This window comes from Carya illinoinensis, chromosome 2 (genome assembly GCF_018687715.1).
Source record: "Carya illinoinensis cultivar Pawnee chromosome 2, C.illinoinensisPawnee_v1, whole genome shotgun sequence".
In the NCBI taxonomy this organism is placed as follows: Eukaryota; Viridiplantae; Streptophyta; class Magnoliopsida; order Fagales; family Juglandaceae; genus Carya; species Carya illinoinensis.
The window spans coordinates 26,368,260-26,386,722 of record NC_056753.1 but is presented as its reverse complement, the minus strand read 5'-3'; the positions used below and the strand labels follow the sequence as shown (position 1 = coordinate 26,386,722).

Here is an 18,463-nt window from a genome sequence, read left to right as displayed (position 1 = left end):
ATCAAGTCTGCGGAGCGCGTGATGCACGGCCGCGTAAACCACAGATTACTCTTTGGACTTTTTCAAGCAATGTCATTACATAAACGTGTGCATGATTGTCGTGATGATTTGTCCCTTAATTGTCTTGGGGTAATGCTAGCTATCTAATGGCTAATAACAACAACATGCACGTACGTACAAGCAAATCAAAGGGCCCCTCGATACAGACAGTACTACTACATTAATCTTAAAGCAAAACCATAAGCTTGATTGTTTTTTAGGGGGTACGTACTGGTTTCTACAAAATTACTAAAAACAATACTTCGATACTTTCTTGGAAGGATCCTGGCAACTTCACCGCCTGTCATCACATACATTGGGAGCGCAATCCTGCATCATGTCCTAAAAATCTACACAACATTCCATATATGTAAAATTACTAGAAAAGTTTTTAATTTAGAACTAATTTTAAAAACTGCCAAGAGCTTAATAATCTGATGCCATATGACTCAATTTTTCAAATAAAAAATTTGAGTTTAAAACTCTACACCTTTGTATAAAATAAATAAATAAAAGAGTAACTGACTGCCACTTTCATTCGAACTACCGTTTGTCGTTGTTGTGTTGGCTTAATTTTGTTATGTTCATGACTTCATGCTGTTCTTCATTCTTATGCTATATGATGTATCTCTCATTCCCAATTAATTCTAGTATTTGTATTGCTCGTCATGGCTCGACTGATCAGTAAAAATGTCTATATTATCTGTGTAACACAGATAACCAACCGAGGTTCTTTCCTCTTATTATCTCTCCATCAACACGTAGTACGTACGTTGTTTTAGAGATTAGACGTTTATTCTACCAAACGAGGTTGTTTAGCTGTTATCTTGGAATGCTCACATTCATGCAGTACGTCTTAAAATATTGCATGGCCAATCTTATATAACCTGTCCTTGGTTTCTTAGGAAAAAAAAAAAAAAACATCTTAGAAATGTTGCAAATAGGAATAAAAGCTGTAACATTTTATAAATATTGCGGGGTTATCCTTTTATATATCTTGAATATAAGGGCTTTTTGTGTGTTTGTGTGGGTGTATTTTTTTTTTTTTCTAATTTTGCAAGGATTTATATTCTTGTCGTGACAAGATTTAATTTGTAAAAAAAAAAAAAATGTCTAATTTAGGTTCACCAAGAGCCTGAAATATGAGGAAGGAGGCCAACAAAAGCAGGGAATACGATGATCTAAAGAAACAAAAATTGTATGTATAATGATTTTTGTATATTTTTTATATATTGTATTAATGTAATTAAATATCTTATTTTTTTAATATAAAATAATTATTTTAAACCATGGAATGTTGGATTATGAGACAGGATGTTAAATTCAAGTTAAATTATCATCTTATAAATTATTTATCTCAACTTACAGTTTATCTTACTCCTAAATATTCAAAATAACTTACAGTAATTATTTCTGAATTGGCCAAAAAAATTACAGAACATAATTACCAAAATAGCCCGAAACCTCGTAGACAGAAGAAGACACCCACAAAAAATAATAATAATAAATCGTGTGGCCACGAATATATTGTTTATATAAAAATTTTATTGATGTTGTTGCACTTATTTAAGCCTAATATAAAAATTACAGAACATAATTACCAGAATAGCCCGAAACCTCATAGACAGAAGAAGACACCCACATTTTTTGATGTTGGTGCATTTATTTAAGCCTAATATATTGTTTATATAAATACTTATCATATCAGAGAATATAAAAATACATATTGATATTTTGATATTAAAAATTAAATAAAAAATCTCTTCATCATTTATTATTTATAATATTTTAATTATTTTTTAATGTGATATTAAATGATAAGTTTATAAATAAAATAAAATAAATAATTTTTAATTATTTAATATTATATTATAAAATAATAATAATTAAAATGATGAGTAATATATAATATCGATTGCGAACCTGGTAAATAAAAGTTTTCAAATAATAAAAAATAAAAAATAAGTAAATAAAAGGCCATGACTTTGTAATTTCCCGTAAGCTCAAGGGCGATTATCTTCTTCCCCCACAGCCGATTCATTACCATAACACTGACGCTGCACAACCCCAAAAAAGGAAGGGAGTTCCATTAACGACAACCTTTTTTATGTTCCGCCTAGAAAACAGCCTCTGCTTATCTCTTTCCAATTTCCATGTTGCTTCTCAGGATTTCTACTTTCCCATACCTTTTTGAGACTCGGAGAATACCCTCCGGGATTTGTCTTAGGTTTTAGGGTCTGATTTCCATAGCATCCACCCATTTTAGGTTCTACACCAAAAGACACAAAATAATTGAAGATAACAATTCTCCCACCATTCCTTTATGATTCTTCCCCTTCAACCTCACAATCTGATCTATTCTTTGATTCCCATACAAAATCGGGTTGCTTTTTTGACAAGGGCATCTTTCTTTTTGCTGGTGGTAGTATTAATATTAATCTCTAGCGCTCTCTCTTCCATCGCTACCAACGCCAAACCCCTAAAGAAGCAGCATCCCAGAATCAACATGAAGGTCCACCCGATGCCCAGGAAGCGCAACATCACCGTCCAATACGATATGAATGCGAGAGATCCTCTCTCTGAAGCTCAGGCCCTTCTGGGTCTCTCCTCCAAGAAGCTCAGACGCTTGCCTCACGTCTTCAGCCGCGTCCTCGAGCTCCCCTTTAGGTCCGACGCGGATGTCTCGGTCGAGGAGAAGCCAGATTGCTTCCGATTCATCGCTGAGGCCGATAACGATATCCGCAACGTACGGGCCCACACCGTTGAAATCCATCCCGGGGTAACTAAGATTGTGGTGAGGGAAAGTGGGTCCCTCGAATTGTCCTTGGACGAGCTTGAGCTCGATATGTGGAGATTTCGGCTACCCGAGTCGACCAGGCCCGAGTTGGCGAGCGCGGCCTTTGTCGATGGAGAGCTTATCGTGACGGTGCCCAAGGGCGAGGAGGGAGTGGAGAACGCTGAGGAAAATGGCATTGGTGGTGGTGGAGACGAGGATGTTTGGAGAGATGGGAATGGTGAGGGCTTTAGAGGAGGTATCGGAGGTAGGCTTGTGCTTGTACAATAATAAGTATTTGGACTTTTTATTTAATTATTGCCTTTTCAAATTTGGTTTTTAGTAGTTTGCAAGTTGTTGTTGAGGTTTCGGTGGTGTTGGGGATGGGACTCGTTTTCGACTTTTTGTATGCCTACGTTGCTGTTAATTGATGTTGATCTCTCTTCATTTGATAAGTATGAGGGAATGGGAGATGATCATTGAATCTCTTTTTAGTTAATTGATGTTGCTTTGGCAATTTTTTTTTTCACTAACAAGTTTTGAGATCGGATGGCTCTTGGTATATTGTAGGATTAATTAACCTGTCTAGAGAGAGTTCTTGGAAGTTTACATGATATCCTTTATGCATTTGCTTTTGAACATAAAAAGAAACCTTAGGGAATGGAGCAGAGAACATAATTCTGTCCTGTCTTCTGTTGCCTGGGTTTCTGAGATTGGAATTCTGGGTCCACTAGTGGTAATTGATTGAGTAGGTATTTGCATTCGTGGATTCCCAAAAAACAAGACGATATGTTTGAAGTGAGATTTTGTTCTTCTTTCCTAAATGTTATTGATGAGCGACTGCAACACTGTCGTCCAGTCCGAATACTTTGATCAGTGATTCTTGTACTGGCTTAGACTTTTGACATATTTCGGGAGATTTATGGCTGTTTTTACTTGGTAAAAAATGTTCTCTTCTCCCGGTATTCCACATTTGAGAATACTCGCTTCATAAATCAATGGCATTGTTTCATGTTTTGTGCTGAGAATTGATTCCTTCAATCTCCATGATAATGAATATATGCTTTTTGTCCTCTTACTAGAAAGTAATCTGATCTCTGACCTGAACATTTCGTTTGCTTTATACTTTCAGTGATGAAATCTAGGCTCTAGCATATCTAGATTTCACCAGCTAACGATAATTTGCATTGTCTTACAAGGCATTTGGCCTTTCTTTTTTCTTAAAAGGAATAGGCTCAATTTTTCCTCTCTTTTGGATCAAATTGACCTGATGATCCCCACCATTGAAGTCTTTGTTGTGCTTTTGATAGCTTTTTTTTTTTCCATAGCTTTTGATCCGCACTTTTAATAGCTTTTGAAGCTGGTAGGTCCACATCCTCTTTGTCTACACTAAAGATATTCGTCGTCAAGATTAAGATCAAATTATCATGTTTCTTCTAAAATTCTGCTTGACTTATTAATGCACTTTCTTTGATCATGCCGTAAACAATAATCATTTTTCCTTTTTCCATGGAAGTGAATTAACTATTTGTGCTAGTTCAACGTTCTGTGACAGTTCTTCCCGATGCTTTGGCAGAGATAATTGTTTAAATATGCTGGGAATGATATTGGAGGAAGAATAAGAACGCTGAAAGTTCATTTTGATGCTTCAGCAGGATTCTAGTTAAATATGCTTGGGATGGGATGGAGAAAAGGAAGAATAACTATTTCATTTGATCTGAAGCGTGTCATGATGAGTTTTATCATAGTTTGGATGATATGATTCAATTTTGGGGCTGAACTTTTCTCTGGAATTGCAAAACCTTTTTCTTTCCGAGAGTTCAGAATCATGGATCACTTTGGATGTCTATTTTGCGTTTCCCTTCACAGCTGATGTGAGCCTTATGGAAACTTTTTTGTTTTTAACAATAGGCGATATTCAGCACTTCTAACTTGAATTTGACAATTCTTATGCATTCAGTCGCTAACTCAGTGTTGTGTGTACTCTGCAAGATAGTTTATTTGTTGCTTGCTTGATTGAGACATTCTATTCAGCCCTTGATGAACTCCATTCCTGTACTTCGATGGCCACACATACATAAATTCTTGTTCCTGAGATAGTTTCTCATCTCATCACAGTGGTCTTGTTATGTTTCCCAGCAAAATCAAAGGAAACTAATAATGGAGTTATATGAGTTATGGGTTCAATTATCACTGTAATTTGGATGCCTCCTCCTTTATGCATGCGAGTTGAAAGAGTTATGTTATGAACTATATTAACCTCATCTCATCCCTATCATACCGTGTTTGTGTAACACCATCCACCAGGATCAAATGGTTTCATAAGAGCGAGACAAAAAGTATGACATATAGCATAATCGAGTTGAAACTTTAATTTAGGTGGCGGCAGATTATTGAGTCTTTTGAGCATCTGAGGAAGTAAAAGGTAGAGAGATGCAGACAAACCAGATCGGGAAAGCCAAGTTTTTCTTCGTTTCAGTTTTGAAAAGGATCTCTGAAATGAAAATCTGGTTTCACGGTGATTTCACCATCGTATTCAGTTTTTTTCCTTAATCTACTTTCAACAGAACTATGGTTAGCCACTTTTCTCGAGAGGGGAGGGGGGGCGAATGATGTTTTGACACTGGAATTTAGACGTCGGAGATGGGAATTGTGAGTGTTTAGCTAGCTTAGTTGTTCCTTCTATGTACATTGTCGCAGACTTTAAGTTTAGGACCCTTTAAAAAGAAATAAAAAAGACAGACTAGAATCTTTGAATTACGGCCACCATCGATCTCATTCAGTGAAGTTGGGCACGAATTTATGCTTTCGTTTCTGGTAAGGAGAGCTCTCCCTCGGATTACCCTTGCCAATATTCACTTCTTGCTACGGTAAACCTATCTCCTTTTCTTACACAGAAAAAGAACCTCTACAGTCTACCCTCTCAATCAGATTACTGGAATCCTTCCTATTGATATTATAATAGATCAGATGAAGTGCACGACACAACCCATAATCCTCATATTCATTGACTCAGGGAATCCGATTCTAAACAAATACCACAATTACCCAAAACTTGTCTTCTCAGGCCAACAATGAAGACCTAAAAAAGTTGATGCGCATCGACGGGAAGAAACAAAAAAGCAAATTGAATTATCAGAAACAAATGCCAAACCCAGAGACTTTTTGGGTAAATTTTCATTTCTTTGTTGTTTTATTTTTTTGTTTATGGGTAAATGGCAGATGGGAGAATTGTTAATAAGAATAAGCAGGGGCAGCCTTTCCTTAAAACAACGTGGATGGAAGCAAAATGGCAACCCATTCTCATATAGTTGTGATACGATCACTTGACCTACACTATAAGCTGTTTACTTGAAATAAAAAGTTACCAGCTCCAACGTAGGAAACCAGAAAATTATAAGAAAGTCCTGATCCTTCAATACCTTTGTCAATTCTTCCACTGTTTTTCCACTGATCCTCAGCTGTTTGATTTCAGCATCAGAGTAGCTAGTTCTTTACACGGTTAAATTTTTATCCCTTCTGTGTGCTGGGCCCAAGTTTTTCAAAGGCACGAAGGCAAATTCTACCAGTATCAACTGAGACAACATAGATTGCATGTCTGCAGATATACACGTGAATCAACTCAAAGGATGAACACGGTCCAAGAACAAAATTTGATGAACAGATGTTGGAAGTTAAACCGTTTGGCATTATGGTTTTAGTTCATTTTCCAAACCAAAGTGTTCCCTCAGGAATCCTTTAGAAGTCCTACCAAAACCGTTGGCTACTTTTCCCATATCCTTGAATTTCTTGAGTTCCCGTTTTATCTGCTCCACCCTATTCAAGACACAGTCCATAAAGCTATCTGGTTCAATAGACGATACACGGCATGACAGTTCAGACTTCTGACTCTCGAGTTGCTGATACAGACTAAGAAGATAGTTCTTCTGTGCATGAAGCGTTTCCTCTGCGATTTTATATTCAGACTCCTGTGACTTCTGCAGTGCCAGCAGAACATGGTCAATCTCTTCTTCAAGCTTTAGGGACTCTGTCCAAGGGTCAAAAGCTATGAGTAAAGTGTGCTCCGATCTCCTGGTGACATCTAAAGAGTCTTGACTATTTGGAACTGCCAGGGGAGCACTTCCATGGCCCAAGGCACCTGCTTGTGAACACGTGGCCGAGGATCAGAAACAGATAGAAAGAACTGGTTTAATAAATATCTATAGTGATAATAGTGTAGTCAGAGATTATGTAGTGACTTGATTCAAAGCAAAACAAAATGGAAGCCATGTCCCTATTTTTCAAGTTGAGAGAGAGGCATGCATCAGCATCAATCAAATGATTCAACATATTTCTGTCTCTGTGAAGATGATTTTCTGAAAACTCCACATCATGGTGAAATGCAGACAGAAACATTCAATCAGAAAGAAGTTGGCAAATCCTCCCATTTCCATAAGAGAGACAGAGAGATAAGAGACTATGAAAATTGGGAAGCTATTTCTTAAGTTTGTACAACTTGTGCCCAAATGAAAACTGTGATGCAGAGATCTTCAAGTGCACAACCACTGTTAAGTTGGTATAGTTGGACGATTAATTTGAAGTATTTATAATGGAAATTACCTTCAGAAATAGCTAAGAAGTTATCATCCACTTTCCAGATACCTTCAAGCGAAGCCCCATTTTTTAGCTGATAAAAACATCAAATGGTCAGACTCACGGTTTTACAAACCTGGGGAAAGTGGGCCAGGATAAAAACTGCAAAGGGAAGAAAGCTAAAACTTTAACACTTAGGTAACGGTTGTACCTTTGCAATGGCCAACTCAAAGCGATGCAACAACTGCATTGCACTGGTTTTCTGTGAACCACGCAAAATGCAGACGCCAACACCTAAAATCTTCTCCACATCATCCCGGAAATCAATAGATGCACATGTTTGTAAAAGCCTTGTAGCATGTGGAACCAGATCGGTTCTAGCATCACAACGACGGCAATAATACTCAGCATCCAATCCAATGCTTCCTCCTACTGTCCCAGCCATGTAACATCGAAGGGCACAATCAATATGAGCAATATGCGCACATATATAACCCTCATCCACCACTGCTTCACATTTGATGTAACTGTAGCCACCATAGTCTGAATTTATAGTCTTGCTGCAGAAGATACAACAACAATCAAGGCAGAAACGAGGTTCACTGCAGCAAAGATCACAGGGCATGGCTACTAAATGTGGCTTCTCCAGTGGTTCCAAGATACTGTTGCACACCTTATTCCCAGCCTTACATCCCACAATGTCAGTCTGGGAATCAGACACATCATATTCAGGCATCCCTTCAAAAGGTACAGGAAAGAAATTATGCTCCTTTACATGACCTGTAACAGTGCAACATTGTTAGACAAGAAAAAAAAAAAAAAAAAAAAACTCTTTTAAGTGTGAAACTGAGGCATAAATAGTAGCAATGATATGACTCAGTAGTTTACATCTTTCTAAATATTCAGTTTCAATGCTAAAATGCAATAAGCGTGTCAACATGTCCAAGCTGATGAAATTATCAATACTAATTAAACTATCAACTGCAGAATTAAATAAACACAGAGTATGCATCATACCATATGGAACCATAAACACAAGTTTGCACAAACAATAAGTCAAAATAAAATTAACAAAAAAATGGTGGGTTAATTACAGGACCATTTGTTAACAGCGACTTCTTTGCTGGGATCTTCCAGCTGAATGAGGCCAAAAATGCATTAATGTCAGCGCCAGGGAATTCTGTTCGGACAAATTGCTCAACAGAAAGTTTGCTTGCAAAACCATATTTTCCACGAGTTGAGTTCTCGAGATGTCTAAGGCGCCTCGGAAGATATAAGTACCTGTCCTTATAATATCCAGTAGTGGCAACTCTTCTACCCACCCTCCAACTCCATACATCACCTGGGCTAGGCCAATTTACGGGAGCATATGGCAAACCCTCACCAGACTCCTCAGGTAAAGCCAGCCTCAATAGAGAACCACTTTCCTCTGTCCTGGGTGTGCTTCCATCTCTTTCATCGGGAAAATCAATCTCCATAGATATCTTTCTTCAGCTAGCAGCTGGCAGTAGCTGCTGAACTGCCAAGCTGTCCAATGTCATTAAAAAACCACCATCAGTAAACAAGGAAGAGAAACCTTCAAAATTTCGGAATAGTAAAGCAACTCAAAATGCTCCAAAACTTTCTGGTTCTGACTTAGGGTTAAAAAATGTGAGAATTAACGCAAATACTCAGCTTACAACGTAAATAGAGGCAAATTAATTCAGAAAATACTAAATAATCAGCTTTCCCCTCAAAAAGAAAACAAGCAAAACCCAAAAGATAAGTTCAGTCAAAATTAACCGATCATAACTGCGATCCCTCAGATTCAAGTATATTTTTGCAGAAAGATACTAATGTTTGCGTCATGTACACCACCACAAAAATCCTACTGGTTTTCTTATTTCTAACTACTAAGGCCCATTCAGGCGTCTGATGGGTGATTAAAACAAACCAATTAACTTGTCTATGATTTGTTTTTGTAAGTACTTGCATAAGATTTTATCAACTATCATGAATGAGTCTGTATCTCTAAATGACAGCTTTTCACATAATTGGTCTTACAGAAATTCGAAATGCAGCATATCTTGAAATCTCCTCAATGGATCCCACGGTATCAATTTCATGACAGCCTGAATTTTCTTCCATCAACCCATACAAATTCGTATATTCATTCCTTTAAAATCCTAAGGGATTAAATAGACACATGAAATTTACACTGGATGATCAAATGAGCATGGGTATTACGACAGCGCGCACAGGTTCTTTCAATTCACCATACCCTAATCAAAGGGTTTCTTCGTTACTTCTGCAGTGGCAAATGACTGCCACAGTAAACGAGCATAACTCACAGTTGAATTGGAAAGTCCATTGAAAACTGAATCAAGTGAGCAGCGATTACTTTTTGCTTTCTTCGGTGTCTTCTCGGCGAATAAAATCAGACAAAAACGATTGATGGATAGGTCTGTCCGATAACTCCCAAATTCCCCCCCCCCCCCCCCCCCCCCCCCCCAATAAGCAAACGTGGTGGGTGTGATCTAAGGCCCCCGTAACACTATATGCATACATTCCAACCATATAATCCAAACATAGACTGATTCTCATTTTCAACCACGATCTCAAACGAAAAATATAATCGTTGTAACATGAAGAAGAAAGGCTAAAAGCATCACCTGAGAACAGTGTTGCTCAGATGCGAACTCCAGGAGAAAACGGGTATCCGATTCGAACAAATCACGTCATCAAGTACGAAAATACCAGGCAACATGAATCAGAAAGTTGTGTGTGTGTGTGTGAGAGAGAGCAAACTTTCTGATGTTCAGAAAACAGAATGATGGCTCGATTAGCGGGAACAAAGACGATGTAGGCGAAAGCAACTGGAACTGTAAGACCAACAGCCAGAGAGACGGAGAGTTTATTAAAAAATAAAATAAAAAACTTAGAATTTAAAAAACTGAAGATAATAAATTAGGAAAAGGCTTGAAATTTCGATAATGGTCGCGAGTATTTTTTTTTGATGTATTTTTTTATTATTATTTAATAATTAAGTAACTTTTATTTTATTGATATTGTGAATTTTATTTTTATTTAAAAAATACATATAAAAAAAAAATTAACACTTTTCGGATCCCGTGGCTGTACACTCTTTAAAGCTTTTTTCTAACTCTTTAGATGAATTTTAATTTTTTAAAGATCCAATTCAATTTTAAGATCTTCACAAATCAAATAAAGAATTTTATGGGCAGGAAGTATCTAGATTCTTTCAGTGGGAGACTTTGATCTTTCTTCCTTTTGGTGAGTGTATTTTTTTCCTTTTTTGGTTTAGGGCCTTAAGTGGTGGCCTTGGTGGTTTAACTGAGCCTTTTTTATTATAAATAAATTATAACTTATGTTTTAAATTGGGATCTGAAAGATAATTTGATTGTTTATTAATCATATTGCAAAAAGAGTAATAGTTTTAAGGGAAAAAAAAAAACAAAGAAATAATACTCTAGTTTGTGTTTTATTTTTAGAGTTGAAGAAAAATCAACCATTGGGAAAACAGAATAAAAATGGTGGAAGTTGCATCCTATTGTCAAAATAAAAGTAGGTGTATATTATTTATTCCTCACTTTATGATGTGGTATTAAATTATTAGAAATTATTTATTATATTAACTCGTAAATTTATCATCTAATGTCACAATATGGAATCATGAGAAAATAGATGATGAATAAATTTTTTTATTTTTTTTATTTATTTTTTTTATTCTTGCTAAAGTAAATGAATTTTCATAATCTATTTACTACACATTTGATTAAAAAAAATTAAAAAAGGAAGATGAGTGCTCTTCTTTTATATATATTAAGAAACCATTGCAATATTACTCAACAAGCACCAGTGGTCTAGTGGTAGAATAGTACCCTGCCACGGTACAGACCCGGGTTCGATTCCCGGCTGGTGCAATCCCCTGAAAGAGCAGTGATGGATACTTTGCGCCCTTGTGATGGTTGGGTCCGTCACCTTTCATCTGCTCCATCAGATAATAATCCGCGCATCTGAGCTCTTTCTGCTATCCTTTTTTTATTTGAGCAGCTGCTGCTGCTGCTGCTGATCTTTTCGCCCTTCAAAGTAAACCTCCGACGTCCTTGGATAAAGATTATACATGAATCTACTCAAATCTTCTTCTCTAATGTAATGCATTCATCGGTGCAGAAAATGGCAGCCTCAGTTGCAAAAGTTCATCCACATATCTACAAGGAGGTCATCCTCCGCTGAAACTCACCCACCCCCCTTCCCCTCCAACAAAAGCTTGTTTATTGAAGACCCTGTTTCATTTTTAATGGTGCAGATTTTTGGGTTTGAGGAGATAAAGACCCACTGTTCGAGAAGGGGAGGAACCCCAATTCCATCTCGTCGAGAGGAACCTGGCCAGAGGTCACCATTTCTGCATCTCTCCAATTTCGAGTCTCTTGTGCAAAACCACCTCTCTTCCTTACTAAAAGCTTTATTTATTCCTCTTACATTTGATCAATTAATAGGAAAATAAATTTTAACATTTTGGTCAGAAAACCAAAAACCTTGTACCTAGACGAGGATGTCGAAATGGTTCTGTTGGAGAGTGTTAGGAAACTGGACAAGAAATTTTGTACAGATTTGTGATGCTTGGTTGGTTCTAGTATCAAACATCACAAACTCAAAGGGTATGTATAACTCAGTTTTGCCGACTCATTGATCTTATAAATTGGATCTACATGTCACATTATTAATATTATTATTTAATTTATTGTTTATTAAACATAAATGGGCGTAAATATCTGAACTTTAGAGAGAGAGAGAGAGAGAGAGAGAGAGATTAGATTGACTCAGCCGAAAGGTTGGTAATAAAACAGAGACCACAGAAAGATATTAAATGGAATTGTTTATTCTTTTTCATTAATTTGTATTCGATACAGGCTGCTATTTGTATACATAAAACAGAATATCCATTTACAAATAGAAACATTACACGTGTATAATAAAAATTTATTCTTGAACATCCTGACTCGGCACGCCTTCATATTTTCTGCTGAGACGTCCTTTCACCCCGGGGAGCTGAACATGTATGGTAATGGTATTTGCTGATAAGAGGAATGTTACACGTTATTTTATAATATATATTTTATATATTAAAATTTTATTTTTTTATTTATTTTATTTTTATTAAAATAATTAAATTATTTTATTTATTATCTATATATTACATATTTATTATAAAAAAATTAAAATAAATATAATATGTGAAATATAAAAATGATAAAAAGATTTTTTCTTACTTATAAATGGCTACAAAGTTGCCATGTGTAAATGTAAAAGCAGAGTGCATGCCCGATCGACGCCATCCAGATGCCACATGTAGCACTAATATCATTATGAGAAATGATTTGTGCAGTCGGTAAATACAGTCGGCGTGTAGTTATTTTAAAAAAAATAAATTAATATGAAATTTATATTTTTTTATTCATTCTGTATAGTCATAAAAAAAATATATTTTTATATTTTTTAATTTATTCTATAGAGTCGATTACATACCGACTGTATTTATTAACTGCGTCTGACTTTTAACACTATAGCCAACTGGCCCAACTCTGTCGGGCTGCTTCAAGTGCCACGTCTCTCCTTAACCAGGTTTCCGTTCCCTTCCAAAATTCTACGGCCCCCATATATTCCGTCGCTGCAGTTCCTTCCAAATTGTAGTCTTTTTCTAAATTTCTTTAAACTTCAAGGATGAGCCAGGAACGGCCACGGAGGCCTCGCGATGAGAGAGATTTTATTTGCGTTGGGTTAGTTATATATTAATTTTTTCTTTTATGAATGATTTTTATTTAATGCTTTGTTTAGATATATCATTTTCAAATGTAAATATTTATTTTTTTATTTTTGGATAAATTTATTCCTTTAATAAGAAATCTGATATTAATAACATGTTTCATATTTCTAAAAAAATACAGCTATTAAAAGAAAATCATTTCTTTTATATTGATATAAATGCATTTGTATTAAACAAAGATGGTCATAAAATTTATATTTTTTTTTTATAAATTTATTCTATTCTTAGACGTAGTAATTAGTTTAGATCAATCATATGAAATATTCATTTCCTCGTAAAAGCATATGAACTTCTAACTAATAGTTACAATAATTCTTTATTTCTTATATGTTAGTCTAAAGTTTTATTTGTAAATAATTTAATGTTAAATAAGTTCATTGAATGTATTCTTTATGAATTTATTTCGAATTAAATGTTTCTTTCTTGTACTTTGGATAAAAATGCTTCTAATATTGTTTATGTATTATATTTTCATATCTATGCATATTTACTTATATATTTTGTCATCATCCCGATGTCTCAATTTTTTACGTTTTTGTACGTGAGAGTTTATGTTGTCATTATTTTAATATCACAATTATCACATTTTCATATGTGGGAATCGAGGCGTCACATGTTTGATATATTTTTAATTATTTTTTAGACTATCTTATCAAATTTAGACAAAATTTATAATCTTTCATAACTTTATGCCAGTCACGTACATCAAAGACAACAAAGACGTTGCTTCGGCTATAAAGAATTGGAAAATAAAGATTGTTTTAGATAAATTGTCAAAATGAATAGCAAAAAATTCACCAACAAGATATCAAAAATTTATGCTGATAAATCCTCAGGTATTAAACATATTATATTTATTATGTTATATCGATTTTCTTATATAAAATTTTATTTCCATACTGAGAAAATTCTATAAAAGTATTTATTATTCAAACTTAATTAATTAATTATAAAAATTTTATGTGTAGTTATCTTTACGTACTCTTTTGTGCACTCTATTAATGTGTTGGTTGTATATTAAAAAAATTGATATAACTAATTACATCAATAGAGCTTGAATCACATTAATATAGTACGAAGATAGTATACAAAAGTGATTGTATGTAGCATTATTTAATTTATACATTTTGTCTTTATTTTCTTCTAGGAAAATTGATTGCAAACAATAATGTTTTTGATAGAGATATTGAACTGCATGGCAATACATTGCATGTGTATCAATCTTGTTATATAAGTATTGCATATGTAAAATTAATCGATCCAAGATATAAAATCATAGCACATTAATATCAATGTATATTCAATTTCATAACAATTATTGAAGACATTGAAGACGATGAAGTAGCATTAAAACCTTTAGAACATAATATCGTCTCTTTTAACGAGCTTGATGCTTATAAAGACACTAATATTGAGATAGGTAATCATTATATAAATATTTGCATTTATTTATATGCTTTTTCTTATTTTTAACCTGACAAAAAATGACATAATAAATTAGATATTTTAATTGTTGTAATATAAATAAGGTTACCAAAGGAAGTTAGCAGTATCCATGGAAAGACAACGTTATTGATGAAAGATTTAAACGCATCTCTAGTTACATTTATAAAATTGTTATTTTAATATCTTATAATACTCTTATTATTATAAATTTTATTTTATTTTCAACTTATATAGTCTCAAGCCTTTGCATTTAACAATGTAGGCTCGATTTGTTCATGATGAGTGTCAACAAATTTCAAACATTATTAGAATAAAAATTAATAATTTTTGAAATATGAATAAGAGTTAGTTCTTATAATGGTACTTCCCATTAATAATTATATTCTTATTAATTATCTATCATATATGTATATATTTACTCACACATATTTATAATATAAGTCTTTTTCTATCATCAAAACTAACAAGTGTTTTTATTATTGAGCATCTTCTTACGTCTGTAGTTTCATTTCGCACATGGTAAGCGATTTGTTTACAAAAATGTGTTTCACTCATCATTGTTATAAAATATAAACTATGTATAAAAATGATGAGTGGAATCAATTTTTGTAAATAAATTGTTTACCATGTGCGTAATGAAATTGCAGACGCAAGAAGATGCTCAATAATAAAAATACTTGTTGGTTTTGATGATAGAGAAATACCTATATTATAAATATGTGTGAGTAAATATATACATATATGATAGCTAATTAATAAGAATATAATTCTTAATGGAAAATACCAGTATAAGAACTAACTCTTATTCGTATTTGAAGACTTGTTAGTTTTGCTCTAATAATGTTTGAAATTTGTTGACACTCATCATAAACAAATCGAGCCCACATTGTTAAATGCGAAGGCTTGAGGCTATATAAGTTAAAAATAAAATAAAATTTATAATAATAAGAGTATTATAAGATATTAAAATAGCAATTTTATAAATATAAATAGAGATGCGTTTAAACCTTTCATCAATAACGTTGTCTTTCCATGGATACTGCTAACCTCATTTGGTAACCTCATTTAGATTACAACAGTTAAAATATCTAGTTCAGTAAGTTATTTTTTTGTTAGTTTATAAATAAGTAGAAGTATATAAATAAATGCAAGTATTTATATAATGATTATCTATCTCAAGATTAGTGTCTTTATCAGCATCAAGTTCATTGAAAGAGATGATATTATATTTTGAAGGCTTCAGTGCTACTTCGTCTTCTTCAATGTCTTCAATAATTATTATAAAATTTAGTCTCCATTGATATTGATGTGCTATGATTTTATGTCTTGAATCAATTGGTTTTACATATGCATTTCTTATGTAATAAGATTGATACACTTGTAATATATTGTCACGTGGATCAATATCTCTATCAAACATTACAGCTTGCAATCAATTTCCTAGCAAGAAAATAAAGAGAAAATATATTCATCTCAATTTAAATAATTAATTGATTATATTTGAATACTAAATAGTTTTAAAGCATTTTCTCACAACATAAAAAGTTTATTTAATGCATTTATTTGTGAGAAAAAATTTTTTATAGAAGGGAATCAATCAAACATAATAAAATATAATATGTTTGATACTGGAGAATCTATTAGCATAAAGTTTTGATATCTTTTTGTGAGTTTTGTGCTATTTGATTCGCAATTTATTTGCATCAATAATCGTTATTTTCCAATTCTTTGTAGCCAAAGTAATGCCTTTGATGGATGTGTAAATCGTCCGCTTGTTTAATGTATTTAAAAATGAGGAGAAAGAAATATTAGTATATGTACTATAAATTCTGTAGTAGAATTCAGAAAGGCAATACATTACATGAATAATAACAACATTAGAAGAAAATTGATTGGTTAGAAGAAGAAAATATTGAATTCAATTATTTACATAACATCATAATGAGTTTGTTAATGTCAATAAATCTCTATACAATGTTTTTTATGTAATTTTGTTTACAATTGCCTGTTGTTGTTGGTCTTATAAGAAATTTTGCTGAATTAGCACTTTTGGCTCTTGATAATGAAATATATAATTGTTTGTGAGAAAGTACTAGTTCTGATAAATACATTCCAACAGAATCTAATATTTGTTTATGTGATTTATTTATTATTATTGCAAAACTTAATCTGATAGAGAATTGTATTCGTTTAAACGGAAACCCATTATTTTCACTTGTATATGGCAAGAATGAAATCATATGTATAAAAACCATTTTTCCTTTGTGACGACCAACTGAAATTTGTGCATCAATGATATTATGACTAAAATTGTAACAAACCAACCGTGTGCCATTGAATAAACTTTTTGAATGATTTATATTTCTAAATAACATGATAGGAAAGTTTTTCTTAAGCAATAGTTTATGTGGTGGGAGTCCGTTTGGTGTTAAAAGTATTTAATAAATCTTTTATAACACCTTATTTAGATGTATCAATTGTTTCATCAAAGTTGTAATATCGCACCGTGTCGCCGGAAAATTCTTAATGAGTGTAGAACTATCTCATGATATGATATTAGTTAATTGTAAACTATTTATTATATTTCACTTATAAACATATCATCTAATGCTACATTATGAAATAAAGAAAAGATGATAAAAAAATTGATGATGAATATATTTTTTCATATATAAATATGGCATACATGTAGGGTGCGACCTTGAAGTTGGTAAGGGACAAGGTAGCAACTTAGTAGGACGCTGAAGGAGTGCTAAGTGGTGTGAAGCTAAGGAGCAATACAAATATGGCAACCCAGCCAGGAGGAGTGGCAGTGTCAAAGCACTCTCATTGGATTATGCAAATGCAAATCTAATGGGGGTGCTTGGCTAATAGAGTTTTAAAATATGTTGCATTGGATTATGTAAATATAAAAGGGGATGACTTTTGCTACAGTAAGTTAGTGTTGTAGGTCAAATTTGATAGTTATTGTAGTATGGTTAAAAAGAATAAAAAAGATTTTCTTCCTTACTTCCTAAAATGATTTGGTTGCTGCAAGTTTTTGGGGGCTATAATATTAATAATAATTAATATATAATCGGTAGAATAGTAAAATATAATAAAATTAAATAATTTTAAAAATTTTAAAAAATAAATTATTATTATTTTATTATATAAATAATATATGGATAATTTAATATGAAAATTGGATGTAAATAGAACGGACAAAGATAAATTTATGTCATATTAACTAAAATTTAAGTTTGAGTTTAGCAATTCCAACTAGAGTGCACTCAATGGTCGCAGCTGCTAGGCTCGACGAGAGCATAAATGTATGAAACTCTATAGTTAAGGCTGGCTCCACAGCAATACTTCTTTAGCTGCTGCTGATCCAAAGTAGAATTTCCAATCAAGACTTAGTCTGGAGGGCTGTCTCTTAGACAGAGGTTTGTCTCTCAGACTGTTTAGTCTGGAGGGCTGTCTCTTAGACGACTTAGTCTGGAGGAATTGGGCAAGACCATGTCAACTACAAAGAAATTTGTGGGTTGGGGGGCGAGTAAATGTTATAATTTGGCTTGTATTTTTCAAGTCAGAAGTTGTAATTGTCCGTTTTATGAATGAATGAAACACTGTTTCACTGTCAAAAAAAAAAAAAAAATTTCCAATCAAACTATTAAGTAGCATTATAGCATAGGATACGCATGCAGTCAAATAGTATTTTTTTCCCTAAGCAAGCCATATTATATATGTATAAAAACTATGCAGTTACAAGATACAAGATTTTCTAGGGGTGGGAGTCCCCGACAATCATTTCAAAACAAATAAAG

The 18,463-nt window shown here is 33.4% G+C and overlaps 2 protein-coding genes, 1 long non-coding RNA gene and 2 other non-coding genes across 8 annotated transcripts; 4 read left to right on the top strand and 1 right to left on the bottom strand.

The window, feature by feature from the left end:
• Nucleotides 1–2,052: 2,052 nt before the first annotated feature.
• LOC122300565 lies at nucleotides 2,053–4,857 on the top strand. 4 transcript variants are annotated; one of them, XM_043111314.1, is made up of 2 exons: nucleotides 2,053–3,080; nucleotides 4,350–4,857. In XM_043111314.1, the coding sequence occupies exons 1-2, from the start codon at nucleotides 2,363–2,365 to the stop codon at nucleotides 4,400–4,402; spliced, it is 771 nt and encodes a 256-aa protein (XP_042967248.1). In that variant the 5' UTR covers nucleotides 2,053–2,362; the 3' UTR covers nucleotides 4,403–4,857. The 4 variants fall into 4 exon arrangements, with proteins under 4 accessions (XP_042967248.1, XP_042967252.1, XP_042967249.1 ...); XM_043111318.1 differs by having other exon boundaries at nucleotides 2,054–3,080; nucleotides 4,465–4,857; XM_043111315.1 differs by having other exon boundaries at nucleotides 2,054–3,080; nucleotides 4,368–4,857.
• A 1,234-nt stretch (nucleotides 4,858–6,091) lies between these two features.
• Nucleotides 6,092–10,283, bottom strand: LOC122300564. The gene is made up of 5 exons (XM_043111313.1): nucleotides 10,036–10,283; nucleotides 8,484–8,911; nucleotides 7,596–8,164; nucleotides 7,412–7,478; nucleotides 6,092–6,950 (listed from the first exon to the last, which is right to left on the bottom strand). Exons 2-5 carry the CDS (start codon nucleotides 8,860–8,862, stop codon nucleotides 6,502–6,504), a joined length of 1,464 nt encoding a protein of 487 aa, XP_042967247.1. The 5' UTR covers nucleotides 8,863–8,911; nucleotides 10,036–10,283; the 3' UTR covers nucleotides 6,092–6,501.
• A 953-nt stretch (nucleotides 10,284–11,236) lies between these two features.
• TRNAG-GCC lies at nucleotides 11,237–11,307 on the top strand. Its single transcript has one exon. It is a non-coding gene; the product is annotated as a tRNA-Gly (tRNA).
• An 11-nt stretch (nucleotides 11,308–11,318) lies between these two features.
• Nucleotides 11,319–11,408, top strand: LOC122302100. Its single transcript, XR_006240345.1, has one exon. It is a non-coding gene; the product is annotated as a small nucleolar RNA snoR114 (small nucleolar RNA).
• Nucleotides 11,409–13,032: 1,624 nt separating this feature from the next.
• Nucleotides 13,033–17,676, top strand: LOC122294819. The gene is made up of 2 exons (XR_006237746.1): nucleotides 13,033–13,164; nucleotides 17,350–17,676. It is a non-coding gene; the product is annotated as an uncharacterized LOC122294819 (long non-coding RNA).
• Nucleotides 17,677–18,463: the final 787 nt, after the last annotated feature.